The 14,121-nt window shown below is 39.6% G+C and overlaps 1 protein-coding gene across 1 annotated transcript in view; it reads left to right on the forward strand.

Moving 5' to 3' along the window:
• Positions 1-14,121, forward strand: part of LOC100614519 (putative inactive cytochrome P450 family member 4Z2) — a 52,490-nt gene that overhangs the window by 27,554 nt on the left and 10,815 nt on the right. Inside the window, exon 9 of the mRNA XM_063808792.1 lies at positions 9,480-9,583. Within this exon, the coding sequence (XP_063664862.1) occupies positions 9,480-9,583 (104 nt within the window). The remainder of the gene's footprint in view (positions 1-9,479; positions 9,584-14,121) is intronic.

A 14,121-nucleotide genomic window follows, 5' to 3' on the forward strand; every position in this document is an offset into this window, starting at 1 on the left:
TGAATGTGCTACATAAATGCTATGTAGAGGGTATTATATTATTGACTATATATAGCTGCATTTTAATGTTTGGAGTTAGAACTAATACAATAAGCAAAACATCTGTCTATTTTGCTTCATTTCTTATGGAGCAGCTTCAGATGTGAAAAAAAGTAAAAGTGAAAGGAAGTACATTTCTGTGGGAAGACAGAGCAGGACATCTGAGCAAGTACTGAACATGAGTGGGTACTGCCTACTATGCACAGCTCATCAAACAACACAGCACACCACTGAGTATTCCTTTTGCATGGGTTTTTGGGGACTTAGGACATAGATAAATTTGAGGGACCATAAATCTACCTATGACAATAGCCATTTACAATTGGAATATATTTCTGATTAATTATTTTATCTTGATAAAATCGGTCTCTTTTTCTCTAATAATGCTTCTAGTCTTAAGATCTACTCTATCTGATACTAGTATGATAACCTCTGCTTTCCTTTGGTTAGTATTTTGATAGTATATTATTCCATACTCTTTTATTTCCATTTCTGTGCCCTTATATTTGCGGTTTATGTCTTTCTTTGTTTTTCTTTTCCTTTTTTTTATTATTATACTTTAAGTTCTAGGATACATGTGCACAACGTGCAGGTTTGTTACATATGTATACATGTGCCATATTGATGTGCTGCACCCATTAACTTGTCATTTACCTTAGGTATATCTCCTAATGCTATCCCACACCCCTCCCCCCACCCCACAACAGGCCCCAGTGTGTGATGTTCCCCTTCCTGTGTCCAAGTGTTCTCATTGTTCAATTCCCACCTATGAGTGAGAACATGCGGTGTCTGGTTTTTTGTCCTTGCGATAGTTTGCTGAGAATGATGGCTTCCAGCTTCATCCATGTCCCTACAAAGGACATGAACTCATCCTTTTTTATGGCTGCATAGTATTCCCTGGTGTATATGTGCCACATTTTCTTAATCCAGTCTATCATTGTTGGACATTTGGGTTGGTTCCAAGTCTTTGCTATTGTGAAAAGTGCCACAGTAAACACACGTGTGCATGTATCTTTACAGCAGCATGATATATAATCCTTTGGGTATATACCCAGTAATGGGATGGCTGGGTCAAATGGTATTTCTAGTTCTAGATCCTTGAGGAATCGCCACACTGTCTTCCACAATGACTGAACTAGTTTACAGTCCCACCAACAGTGTAAAAGTGTTCCTATTTCTCCACATCCTCTCCAGCACCTGTTGTTTCCTGACTTTTTAATGATCGCCATTCTAACTGGTGTGAGATGGTATCTCATTGTGGTTTTGATTTGCATTTCTCTGATGGCCAGTGATGATGAGCATTTTTTCATGTGTCTGTTGGCTGCATAAATGTCTTCTTTTGAGAAGTGTCTGTTCATATCCTTTGCCCACTTTTTGATGGGGTTGTTTGTTTTTTTCTTGTAAATTTGTTTGAGTTCTTTGTAGATTCTGGATATTAGCCCTTTGTCAGATGAGGAGATTGCAAAAATTTTCTCCCATTCTGTAGGTTGTCTGTTCACTCTGATGGTAGTTTCTTTTGCTGTGCAGAAGCTCTTTAGTTTAATTAGATCACATTTGTCAATTTTGGTTTTTGTTGCCATTGCTTTTGGTGTTTTAGACATGAAGTCCTTGCCCATGCCTATGTCCTGAATGGTATTGCCTAGGTTTTCTTCTAGGGTTTTTATGGTTTTAGGTCTAACATTTAAGTCTTTAATCCATCTTGAATTAATTTTTGTATAAGGTGTAAGGAAGGGATCCAGTTTCAGCTTTCTACATATGGCTAGCCAGTTTTCCCAGCACCATTTATTAAATAGGGAATCCTTTCCCCGTTGGTTGTTTTTGTCAGGTTTGTCAAATATCAGATGGGTGTACATGTGTGGTATGATTTATGAGAGCTCTGTTCTGTTCCATTGGTCTATATCTCTGTTTTGGTACCAGTACCATGCTGTTTTGGTTACCGTAGCCTTGTAGTATAGTTTGAAGTCAGGTAGCGTGATACTTCCAGCTTTGTTCTTTTGGCTTACGATTGACTTGGCAATGAGGGCTCTTTTTTGGTTCCATATGAACTTTAAAGTAGTCTTTTCCAATTCTGTGAAGAAAGTCATCGGTAGCTTGATGGGGATGGCATTGAATCTATAAATTACCTTGGGCAGTATGGCCATTTTCACGATATTGATTCTTCCTACCCATGAGCATGGAATGTTCTTCCATTTGTTTGTGTCCTCTTTTATTTCATTGAGCAGTAGTTTATAGTTCCCCTTTAAGAGGTCCTTCACATCCCTTGTAAGTTGGATTCCTAGGTATTTTATTCTCTTTGAAGCAATTGTGAATGGTAGTTCACTCATGATTTGCTCTCTGTTTGTCTGTTATTGGTGTATAAGAATGCTTGTGATTTTTGCACATTGATTTTGTATCCTGAGACTTTTCTGAAGTTGCTTATCAGCTTAAGGAGATTTTGGGCTGAGACAATGGGGTTTCTAAATATACAATAACGTCATCTGCAAACTGGGACAGTGTGACATCCTCTTTTCCTAATTGAATGCCCTTTATTTCTTTCTCCTGCCTGATTGCCCTGGCCAGAACTTCCAACACTACATTGAATAGGAGTGGTGAGAGAGGGCATCCCTGTCTTGTGCCAGTTTTCAAGTGGAATGCTTCCAGGTTTTGCCCATTCAGTATGATATTGGCTGTGGGTTTGTCATAAATAGCTCTTATTATTCTGAGATACATCCCATCAATACCTAATTTATTGAGAGTTTTTAGCATGAAGGGCTGTTGAATTTTGTCAAAGGCCTTTTCTACATCTATTGAGAAAATCATGTGGTTATTGTCTTTGGTTCTGTTTATATGCTGGATTACATTGATTGATTTGCGTATGTTGAACCAGCCTTGCATCCCGGGGTGAAGCCCACTTGATCATGGTGGATAAGCTTTTTGATGTGCTGCTGGATTCAGTTTGCCAGTATTTTATTAAGGATTGTTGCATCAATGTTCATCAGGGATATTGGTCTAAAATTCTCTTTTTTTGTTGTGTCTCTGCCAGGCTTTGGTATCAGGATGATGCTGGCCTCATAAAAATGAGTTAGGGAGGATTCCCTCTTTTTCTATCGATTGGAATAGTTTCAGAAGGAATGGTACCAGCTCCTCCTTGTCCCTCTGGTGGAATTTGGCTGTGAATCCATCTGGTCCTGTACTTTTTTTGGTTGGTAGGCTATTAATTATTGCCTCAATTTCAGAGCCTGTTATTGGTCTATTCAGAGATTCAACTTCTTCCTGGTTTAGTCTTGGGAGGGTGTATGTGTCGAGGAATTTATCCATTTCTTCTAGATTTACTAGTTTATTTGCTTAGAGTTGTTTATAGTATTCTCTGATGGTAGTTTGTATTTCTGTGGGATTGGTGGTGACATCGCTTTATCATTTTTTATTCATCTATTTGATTCTTCAAATGTGTCTATTTGATTCTCCAATTTTTTTTGTTTTTTGTTTTTGTTTTGTTTTGAGACAGGGTCTCACCTTATCACCCAGGCTGCAGTGTGGTGGCACTATCTCAGCTCACTGCAGACTCAGCCTCCTGGGTTCAAGTGATCCTCCTGCCTCAGCCCCCCAAGCAGCTGGGACTACAGGTGTGTGCCACCACACCCGGCTAAATTTTGTATTTTTTTTACTAGAGGCAGGGTTTCACCAGTTTGTGCAGGCTGGTTTCGAACTCCTGAGCTCAAGCAATTTGCCTGCGTCAGCCTCCCAAAGTGCTAGGATTACAGGCGTGAGCCACTGTGCTCAGCCAAGGTTTATTTCTCATATGCAGCATTTATTTAGATTTTGTTTATGTAGTCTGAAAATCTTTGTGCTTTGGTTAGAGCATTTAAACCACTTATATTTAATGTAATCACTAGAATATTTGGATTTCAACATGCCGTGTAACTATTTGTTTTCTATTTAACCGATTTTTATCCCTTCTTTTATTAATTGCTGGATCATTTTATATTATTATTTTTTCTGTTTTAGATCATAAGTTTAATTTTCATGGGTATGCTAGAAATTACAACATGTAGTCTTTATTTATTAGAATCTAACATATGTAATTACATTAAATACTTCCCTGAAAATGCAAGGATCTTACACCATTTGAACCTCTATTTACTACTTCTCATATTTTTAAATATTGTTGTGATGGGTTTTTTTAATAATTTTTTTTTAAGTTCCGAGGTATATGTGCAGGATGTGCAGGATACGGATAATAATTAGGCAAAATATTACAGCAATTAGAATTTTACAACCAGAATTCCACACTGTGGAAGTTATTCTCTAATGACAAGTCAAGGGGGAAATGTATGCTTTTCTTAAGAAAAATGTTACTTTTATGTTAATGTTTCTGGTAATGCACAGCGACACCTAATGGAGGGAAACCAATATTGCAATCCATTGGTGTAACAGGTATCAAACTCTGTTATGGCCTATAGTTATCCCCGTTAACAGTGATACTCTTAATACTCATATTCTAACCCTATATTTTAAACCTTCTTGTAAAGTTTATCTCTTTTCACCTAGAAGCAATCAAACTCCAAACAGTGCTGCAGGCAGAACCACACATGAACAAGCTATTTTTTTGAGAACGCTTAGAGCAACCTCAGGAGGAGACCCAACTGCTGTTCTCCCACACAACGCCCCTTTTCAGCAGGCAGCAGCCAGAAAGAATTGTCGTCCAATGCCGCTTCACAGCAGTTAGGTTTGCTTAGAGAATAAGTTCAGGCTTAGGCCATTTTTATAACTTGCAATATGATTGGGAGAAATATGATATTGGATGCTAAAACAACTTTAGCGTTAATCTCACAATTCCTTTCCTTTAATTATTAATTTTTTCTGACTTTCATAGACCCTCTTACAACACACTTAAACTTTCTGACATGTCCTAAACATTCTTCCTTTAAACAACCAGTCATCTTTTTTAGGACAAGTATTTACCATACAAAATCCTTTCTTTTATAAAATCTTCTTTATAACCTTCTCTTCATAGCTTAAAGTGGATTATATTATGAACCTTCAGTAAAAAGTCCTATTAAACTTAATGATAGTAAAATTTTCATACTTGTTTCTTATCCATAACTATTACTCCTGCCATAAGCAAAACAACCTTGACTAAATCTTTCCTGCAATTATTAATCCTGTTATAAGGATAATAATTAGGCAAGATATTACAGCAATTAGAATTTTACAACCAGAGTTCCACATTGTTGGTGCTACAGTGTATAGTTCTTTTGCAAATAGTAGCATGACTATAACAATTCCCACAAGAGTGGCATAGTAAATAATTTCCTTTGAAAAGTTTACATAACATTTCCCTTTGGGGATTTACAAAGTTACAAATGCGATTCTATGAATAATTAAAATCTCCCTGCAAATATGCATTAAAAAGAAGTTTTAGTATCTGGTGATGATCTTTGAGAGGAAAGGTTAGAAAGAGTGAAAAGTATCTGGTGAGGTAGGAGAGGGACTGCGTAAGATAAGTAGCCGTCACTCAGTTACTTATCTTTTATGATTTTCAGCTTAAGATCCTCTGTTTCTTCACATTGATATGGAGACATTCCTCTGAGCTGTCAGGGGTTGCTCCCTCAGCTCTTCAGGCTTTGACTTGAGTGTGATGTATCCAGGAGTTGATTCCTGTAACTTTTACTGCTGAGGGGGTTGAAAGAAGAACAGTGTAGGGCCTTTTCCAGCTTGACTTAGGGAAGGAGAAAGAGCTGAGAGTTTTCACCAATACCAAATTTCCTGGGTTAAATAAAGGTGTTTCTATTTCTGGGATTGGGTTCTTGCTAGTTGTGTTATCGTCTGTTGGAAGTGAGCTAGAGAGTTTACATGCTTAACCAATTTAGAGGTTTCCTGCCTGAAACAATCTCTGAGCACATTGATAAGTTTTTGTCCTTTCCCAAGTGAAAAGCTTGGCAAAGGATTTTAAGGACTCTCCATTGGCTGGAGGCTGGCAAATAGAGTTTGCCATCCTGACTGTAACCATCCTGAGAACTGAAAAGTATGCCCTTGAGAAGTGGCCTATTTTATTTCTGCAGGGGAATACTGGGGTTTAATTTCTCTTATGAAGCCTTCCTAAATTAGAAGGGGCTTGAAGCATGTTGATGTCCTGAGGCTTCCTTGCCTTTGATTTAGCTGCCTGATCAGCTAACCTATTTTCTTCGGCTATCTTATTTGTTCCCTTTTGATGTCCCCTACAATGCATCCCTCCTATTGCTCATGGAAGAAAAACTGAGGGTAATAACCTGCTAACTTTGTGGTGATATTTTATAGGAGGTCCATTGGCGGTTTTCCTTTTAAATGGCAGCATGAGCATGGAGAGCTAAGAGAGCATACTTGGAGTAGGTATAAATGTTAGCTACCTTTCCTTGCTTAATTCAAGTGCTCTTGTAAGAGCTATTAGCTCCGTCAATTAAGTGCTTGTGCCTGGGGAGAGACATTATTTAGAGTGACTACTGCTTATCCTGCCTTATGTACTTCTTGCTTTACTGGCTGTTTGTTAATTTGTTAACTAAGAGCTCCCCCTACAGGACAGTGATAATGCCACATCATGTGGAGTGTAAACAGTTAAATTATTTCCTAGGGTTAACCTGGAGGCTTTTTTTTCTCTAGTAGAGCTATTATGACAATGATTTGGAAACACGTGTAAACAATAAGTTCTAACTGCAACTAAGGTTGAGAAAAACATTGGATTAGAGTTTTTCCTGATATGCCCCTTCCGGTCGTGCTATGGGAAGAGGGGAGGCCTGGAGTTAAAGGGGAGAAAGGAGACTGGCTCTAATGTTCAGAAGGAGGTCTGCTTTCCTTCCTTGAATTTCCAGAATCACCCAGGGCTCCCGTGCTGTAATAGCAGTTTGAGACACTGGAGTCGGCATTTGAGTCCCAGGACCCATCAGTCCTGCTGGACCATCTGTGAGAGTGGTCCTGAACCCAGTGACCTCCACCTCTGGGGGCACTTCCATCTCCAGTGATCTCTGCCACAGGCTGGACAGGGTCACGCTGGCTTTGTCTTGCTGCCTGGGAACTCCTTCTTAAAATGCCACACTGATAGAAACTAGCGGATGCAACTTGGGGATCCTGGACTTTGCAAGCCTGCAAAGTTGCTGCTACCGTCTCTCTCCTTCTCCTGAGCTTTTTCTCTTTCTTTTGGGCCTCCCCCTGGTCCCTATTATAAAAGACCAAAGTGGCCACCTTCAAGAGGTTCTCTAAGGTGCTACCTGGTCCTATAGCTTGCTTCTGTACTTTCCTTCTAATATTGGGGTTCTAGTACAGCCTCTCTCAGCCTTTCTGTAAAGGCTACGGAATTCTTATCTGGCTTCTGGTCTATTATAGACAGTTTAGAGTAATTGAGAGGGTTGGTCCTGGTTTTCCATAGGCCTTCTAAAATGCATATTAAAAAGTGCCTCCTTTTCCATTTATCTTCTGAGTTATTGGGGTTGCAATTAGGGGTGTTTACCAGAATTGCCTCTCTCCCAATTCGGAATGGTGTTTTTGCTATTTCTTCACTTTCCCTATCTGCTTTCTTCCCTTTTGCTGTATTATAGGAGATATATTGCTCATCTCCAACATTTTCTGTTGCTTGCAGAGCTGCCTACTTTTTAGCTGCTGTGAGGGTCTGGTTTAGGAGCAGCATAACATCCCTCCATGGGAGGTGAAATACCTGAGTTAAATTTTGGAAAGCCTCTAAATACCTATCAGGGTCATTAGAAAACTGGCCTAAGTCTCCATTTATTTGCCTAAGGTCCTATAATGAGAAGGGAACTTGAAGGGGCCCCAAATAAGGGGAATCCTCAGATGGTTTCCCTGGAGGTTACTTCTCTAATTTGGGGGAACTATTCTTTTTTGGGCCTGCCTGATAAGATTGTTAAAAGAGTTGGGTTGACCTTACAATGTTTGCAAGGGTTTAGTAAACATGCCATGCACTTGTGCAAAAGAAAATGAGTTGCTTTTCTTTTTGAAGTCCTGAGGTTAAAGTTCCAGTGTTTCAGAGTGCACTCCAGAGGGGTGCAAGCTGAAGATAATCTGTTACCCATCTAGAAAAAGATGTGAGAGTTCTTTTAGTCTCCTTCCTTTCCGTATGACCCAGGGTGAAGGACAAGACAGGGGAGCATCCTTCTGGCTGTTTTCTCTCCCTGGTTCTTGGGTCCCGGCACCCTGTTAAATATGCCACCTATGGTCGAAGGCGTGGTCCTCCAAGCTATGGAACCAGATGAACTAAGTGATGCTTTACCCACACTACCTTAGCTTATCCACCTTGTGTCATTCCTCTTTTCACTTCCTAAACCTGTGTAATCTGCCCGGCTCCCCAAAAAATGAGAGACTGTCATTTTTGGGCAAGCCTCCTTTAATGGAGGCAATGTGCCAAATTGCCTGCTATTATGGCCCATGCTAAAGCATTTACCTTAGAAAAATGGTTCCAGTTAACTTCCAAACTTAGAATCCCCTAAGTACCATTTTAACAGGAAACAGATTGGATGTCTTAAAAGAACATAGGAACTGAGGGGCTATTTTCATGCTGGTGGGACAACATGGAGACTAAAATTTGGCTATGGAAGACATTTTACTCCTAACTGCTAAAGGTAGAACTTTCCTGTTCACAGAAGTAGCTTAGAGCCTAGTTTCCAGTAGAAAAGGCACAAAAAGGAAAAGTTGGAAAGCTGCAATGTACTGTAGAGAACTAACAATGTGTGTTATGGAGAGAATTTCTATTTCCACTAGTGATTTATCAGTTCCAGGAGCCTTTTGGCAGAGTCTTCAGGGTTTTCCAGGCATAGAATTTATCATCCGCAAAGAGAGATAGTTTGATTTCTTATTTTCCTATTTGGATGCTTTTTCTTTCTTTCTCTTGCCTGATTGCTGTGGCTAGCATTCCCAGTATTATGTTAAATAGGAGTGGTGAGAGTAGGCTTCCTTGTCTTGTTCCAGTTCTCAAGGGGAATATTTTCAGTATTCCTCCACCACTCATTTTGAGCACCAGCGCTACCATGAGATACGGCATCTCATCTTTTTCTTTAGCTTTTCTTTAAAACCAAATCCTAGGTTGTAGAAATTAAGCTCAGGGATTGGTAACAGTACCCTACATCACGAACAAATTTTACAACATTTGAATTAAATTTATGTACCAAGCACCTCTAAGCATATATGTCAAACATCTCCAACCTTTAAAACAACTCGGTGTGATACATTTCAACATTCTTATTTGAAGGAAGAGAAATTGTGACTAAAGGGTGAAGTACCTGTAGGTCAGGGATGGGACCATTTAAAAAAAAAGACAGCTGGTGGTACTGTCCCTTACCAACTCAGAAACATGGTGGGGCGGGGGGGGGGGGTGGTGCCAGGGGCTACCCATAAAGCACCAGCTTCTCAGAACTACATTTGGCTTTGATTGACTTTCCAGTAACCTTGATAATAACAAAGATCATAATTTTTCCATCTAGAGAAAGTAATCCAGGACCGGAAGGAGTCTCTTAAGGATAAGCTAAAACAAGATACTACTCAGAAAAGGCGCTGGGATTTTCTGGACATACTTTTGAGTGCCGAAGTAAGTCTTCTAAACTTCTGAACACATTCAACTCAATAATTAAATAATAAAGAACTAGGCCAGGCACAGTGACTAGCACCTGTAATCCAGCATTTTGGGAGGCCAAGACGGGCAGATCACTTGAGGTCAGGAGTTTGAGACAAGCCTGGCCAACACAGTGAAACCTGGTCTCTACAAAAAACACAAAAATTAGCTGGGCATGGTGGTGCATGCCTGTAGTCCCAGCTACTCGGGAGGCTGAGGTGGGAGAGTCATTTGAACCTGGGAGGTGGTAGAGCAAGACTCTGTCTCAAAAAATAAATAAGTAAAATTAAAATATCAAATAAATAAATTAGAAAAACTTACTTATATGATAACTGATGCATATTGAACTTCCCTTGTGAAGATTTGCCTCCTTGTCCTCCCAGGGCTTTCCCTCGTGCCTCCAGTGTCACATTTTAATTATCTGGGCACTTGTCTGTCTTTTTCCAAGCCCACAAGCTGCTGAAACCTTCTTCCTCAACATGTGGTCTATAGACCAGCAGCATTGGTAAAACCTGGGAGCTTGTTAGAAATGCAGAATCTCAGGCCCTACCTCAGACCTAGTGGGTTAGAATCTTCATTTCAACATATCCCTCGGTGTTTCATTTGCAATTAAAGTTTGAAAAACCCCATCCTAGAAGACTAGGATCATATTTTATTCCTGTTTCCCTAGTGATTAGCACAGTGCTTGGTGACTGTCTCATGAGGTGTCCACGTGATGTTCATGAGAAAAGTGAAGGACTTGGCAATCAACAGTCACTCAATATATGACAACTATTGTTGCACACCAGGCTAGCAATCCTGTAAGGACAAAATTAGATTATATGTGTAAAGATCCTGACATGTGGTGAGAAAAACAATATTTTTATTTTATTTTGTAGTTATTTTATATTTTAATACATATTTATTCATAATTTTTGCTTATGTGCCAAGCACCTTCAACCTTTATTATAACAACCTGTGGGGTATTTATAAATATCTTTCTTTAAGGAAGAGAAATTGTGGCTCAAAAAGTGAAGTCAACTGCTCAAGATGACATACCTAAAACTAACAAAGCCAGGATTTAAGACAATTCTGGTTCAGTCCAAATCCCATGCCATTTCCATTGTACTCGATGGCACTATGTGAACATAATTTTCCATCATCATCTCCAAGTGTTCAATAAATATTTGCTGAATTTAATTGTGCTGAATTATTTGAGGGAAGAAAAATAAATAAATACTCTGTGAGGGACCAAAAATAAATAAATACTCTGTGAGGGACCAAAATAAATAAATACTCTGTGAACTCAACTTTCATTGCGTTGGCTACCTTGATCATGTGAAACACGACTCTTCCTAAACCAGGACTACTAAGAACAGGGCACTGCAAAATGAGGTGGATTTGGAAGTGAAATAGAATTGCCAGGAACTCATGACTTGTTTAAAAACACACACACACACACACACACACACACATTTAATTTTCTGCTGAGCCTGGTGGCTCATACCTGTAATCCAGCGACTCAGGAGACAGAGGCAGGAGGATCACTTGAGGCCAGGAGTTTGAGACAAGCCTGGGCAACATAGTAAGACCCCATCTCTACAAAAAATTTAAAAATTATCCAGGTGTTGCAGCACTGCCTGTAGCCCTAGCTACTCTGGAGGCTGAGGTGGGAGGATCACTTGAACAGGAATTCAAAGCTAATCACGCCACTGCACTCCAGACTGTGTGACAGGGCATGACATCGACTCTAAAAATAATAGTAAAAAATAAAATAACATTTTCTGATTAGAAAAATAGTACTCATTGTTTTCATTTTGAGTTAATATCTTTTTTCTTTTTGATTTCCAACTCTTAAGTTCAGGGGTACATGTGGAGGATGTGTAGGTTTGTTACATAGGTAAACGTGTGCCATAGTGGTTTGCTGCACAGATCATCCCATCATCTAGATATTAAGCCCAGCATTCATTCGCTATTCTTTTTTTTTTTAATTTTAACAGAGCCTCACTCTGTCGCTGAGGCTGAAGTACAATGGTGCAATCTTGGCTCACTGCAAACTCCGCCTTCCGGGTTCAAGCGATTCTCCTGCCTCAGCCTCCCTAGTAGCAGGGACTACAGACATCTGCCACCACGCCTGGCTGATTTTTTCTTTTTTTTTAATAGAGACGGGGTTTTGCCATGTTGGCCAGGCTAGTCTAGAACTCCTGATCTCAAATGATCTGCCCACCTCGACATCCCAAAGTGCTGGGATTACAGGCGTGAGCCACCATGCATGGCCTCATTACCTATTCTTGATGCTCTCCCTCCTCCCAGCCCCCATCCCCCAACAGGCCCCAGGTGTGCTGTTCCCGCACCACGTGTCCATGTGTTCTCATCATTCAGCTCCCACTTGTAAGTGAGAATATGTGGTATTTGGTTTTCTGTTCCTGTATTAGTTTTCTGAGGATAATGGCTTCTAGCTCCATCCATGTCCCTGCAAACGACATGATCTCATTCCTTTTTATGTCTGCATAGTATTCCATGGTGTATATGTACCACATTTTCTTTATCCCATCTATTATTGATGGGCATTTAAGTTGATTCCATGTCTTTGCTATTGTGAATAGTGCTGCAGTGAACATATGTGTGCATGTATCTTTATAATAAAATGATTTGTATTCCTTTGGGTATATACCCAGTAATGGGATCATTGGATCAAATGGTATTTCTGCCTCTAGGTCTTTGAGGAATCACCACACTGTCTTCCACAAGAGTTGGACTAATTTACACTCCCATCAGCAGTGTAAAAGTGTTCCTCCTTCTCCACAATTTCCCCAGCATCTGTTGTTTTTTGAATTTTTAATAGCAGCCATTCTGACTGGCATGAGATGGTATCTCATTGTGGTATTGATTTGCATTTCTCTAATGATTACTGATGTTGAGCTTTTTCATGTGTTTGTTGGCCGCATGTATGTCTTCCTTTGAGAAATATTTATCCATGTCCTTTGCCTCCTTTTTAATGGAGCTGTTTTTCTTGTAAATTTAAATTCCTTGTAGATGCTGGATATTAGGCCTTTGTCAAATGGACAGATTGCAAAAATTTTCTCCTATTCTGTAGGTTGTCTATTCATGCTGATAAGAGTTTCTTTTGTTGTGCAGAGAAGCTCTTTAGTTTAATTAGATCCCATTTGTCAATTTCTGCTTTTGTTGCAATTGCTTTTGGCATCTTTTTTTTTATTTTTTTATTATTATACTTTAAGTTTTAGGGTACATGTGCACAACGTGCAGGTTAGTTACATATGTATACATGTGCCATGTTGGTGTGCTGCACCCAGTAACTCGTCATTTAACATTAGGTATATCTCCTAATGCTATCCCTCTCCCCTCCCCCCACCTCACAACAGGCCCCGGTGTCCTATGTCCTGAATGGTATTGCCTAGATTTTTGTCTGGAGTTTTCATAGTTTTGGGTTTTACATTTAAGTCTTTAATCCATCTTGAGTTGATTTTTGCACATAATGTAAGGAAGTTTCCATTTTTTCCATATGACTACCCAGTTCTCCCAGCATGGTTTATTAAATAGGGAATCCTTTTTCCATTGCTTGTTATTGTTGACTTGGCTGAAGATCAGATGATTATAGGTGTGCAGTCTTATTTCTGGGTTCCCTATTCTGTTCCATTGGTCTCTGTGTCTGTTCTTGTACCAGTACCATGCTTTTTTAGTTACTGTAGTCTTGTGGAATAATTTGAAGAGGCCTCCAGCTTTGGTTTGTTTGTTTGTTTGTTTGTTTTCTTAGGATTGTCTTGGCTACTCCGGCTCTTTTTGGGTTCCATGTGAGTGTTTTTTTTGTTTGTTTTTTTTTTTTGTTTTTTTTGAGTCTGAGAGTCTGACTCTCACTCTGTCACCCAGGCTGGAGTACAGTGGTGTGCTCCTGGCTCACTGCAACCTCCACCTCCCGGGTTCAAGCGATTCTCATGTCTCAGCCTCCTCAGTAGCTGGGATTACAGATGCCAGCCATCATGCCCAGCTAATTTTTGTATTTTCAGTAGAGATGAGGTATCATCATGTTGGCCATGCTGGTCTTGAACTCCTGACCTCAAGTGATCCTCCCACCTCAGCCTTCCAAAGTGTTGGGATTACAGGCATGAGCCACTGCACCCAACCCCATATGAATTTTTAAAGTTTTTTCTAATTCTATGAAGAATCTCAATAGTAGTTTAATGGGAACAGCATTGAATCCATAAATTGCTTTGAGCAACATGGCCATTTTCATGATATTGATTCTTCCTATCCATGAGCATGGAATGCTTTCCCACTTGTTTGTGTCATATCAATTTTCTCTGAGCAGTGGTTTGTAGTTCTTCTCAAAAAGGTCCTTCACTTCCATTGTTAGATTTATTCCTAGATATTCTATTCTTTTGTGGCAGTTGTGAATGGGAGTTCATTCATGATTTGGCTCTTAGCTTGCCTGTTGTTGGTGGAAAAATAGTACACATTAATTGTTAAACAAAATTAAATAGACAGTAAAGGAAATTAAAACTGCCTGCAATCCCATT

Source organism: Pan troglodytes, chromosome 1, assembly GCF_028858775.2.
Source record: "Pan troglodytes isolate AG18354 chromosome 1, NHGRI_mPanTro3-v2.0_pri, whole genome shotgun sequence".
NCBI lineage: Eukaryota > Metazoa > Chordata > Mammalia > Primates > Hominidae > Pan > Pan troglodytes.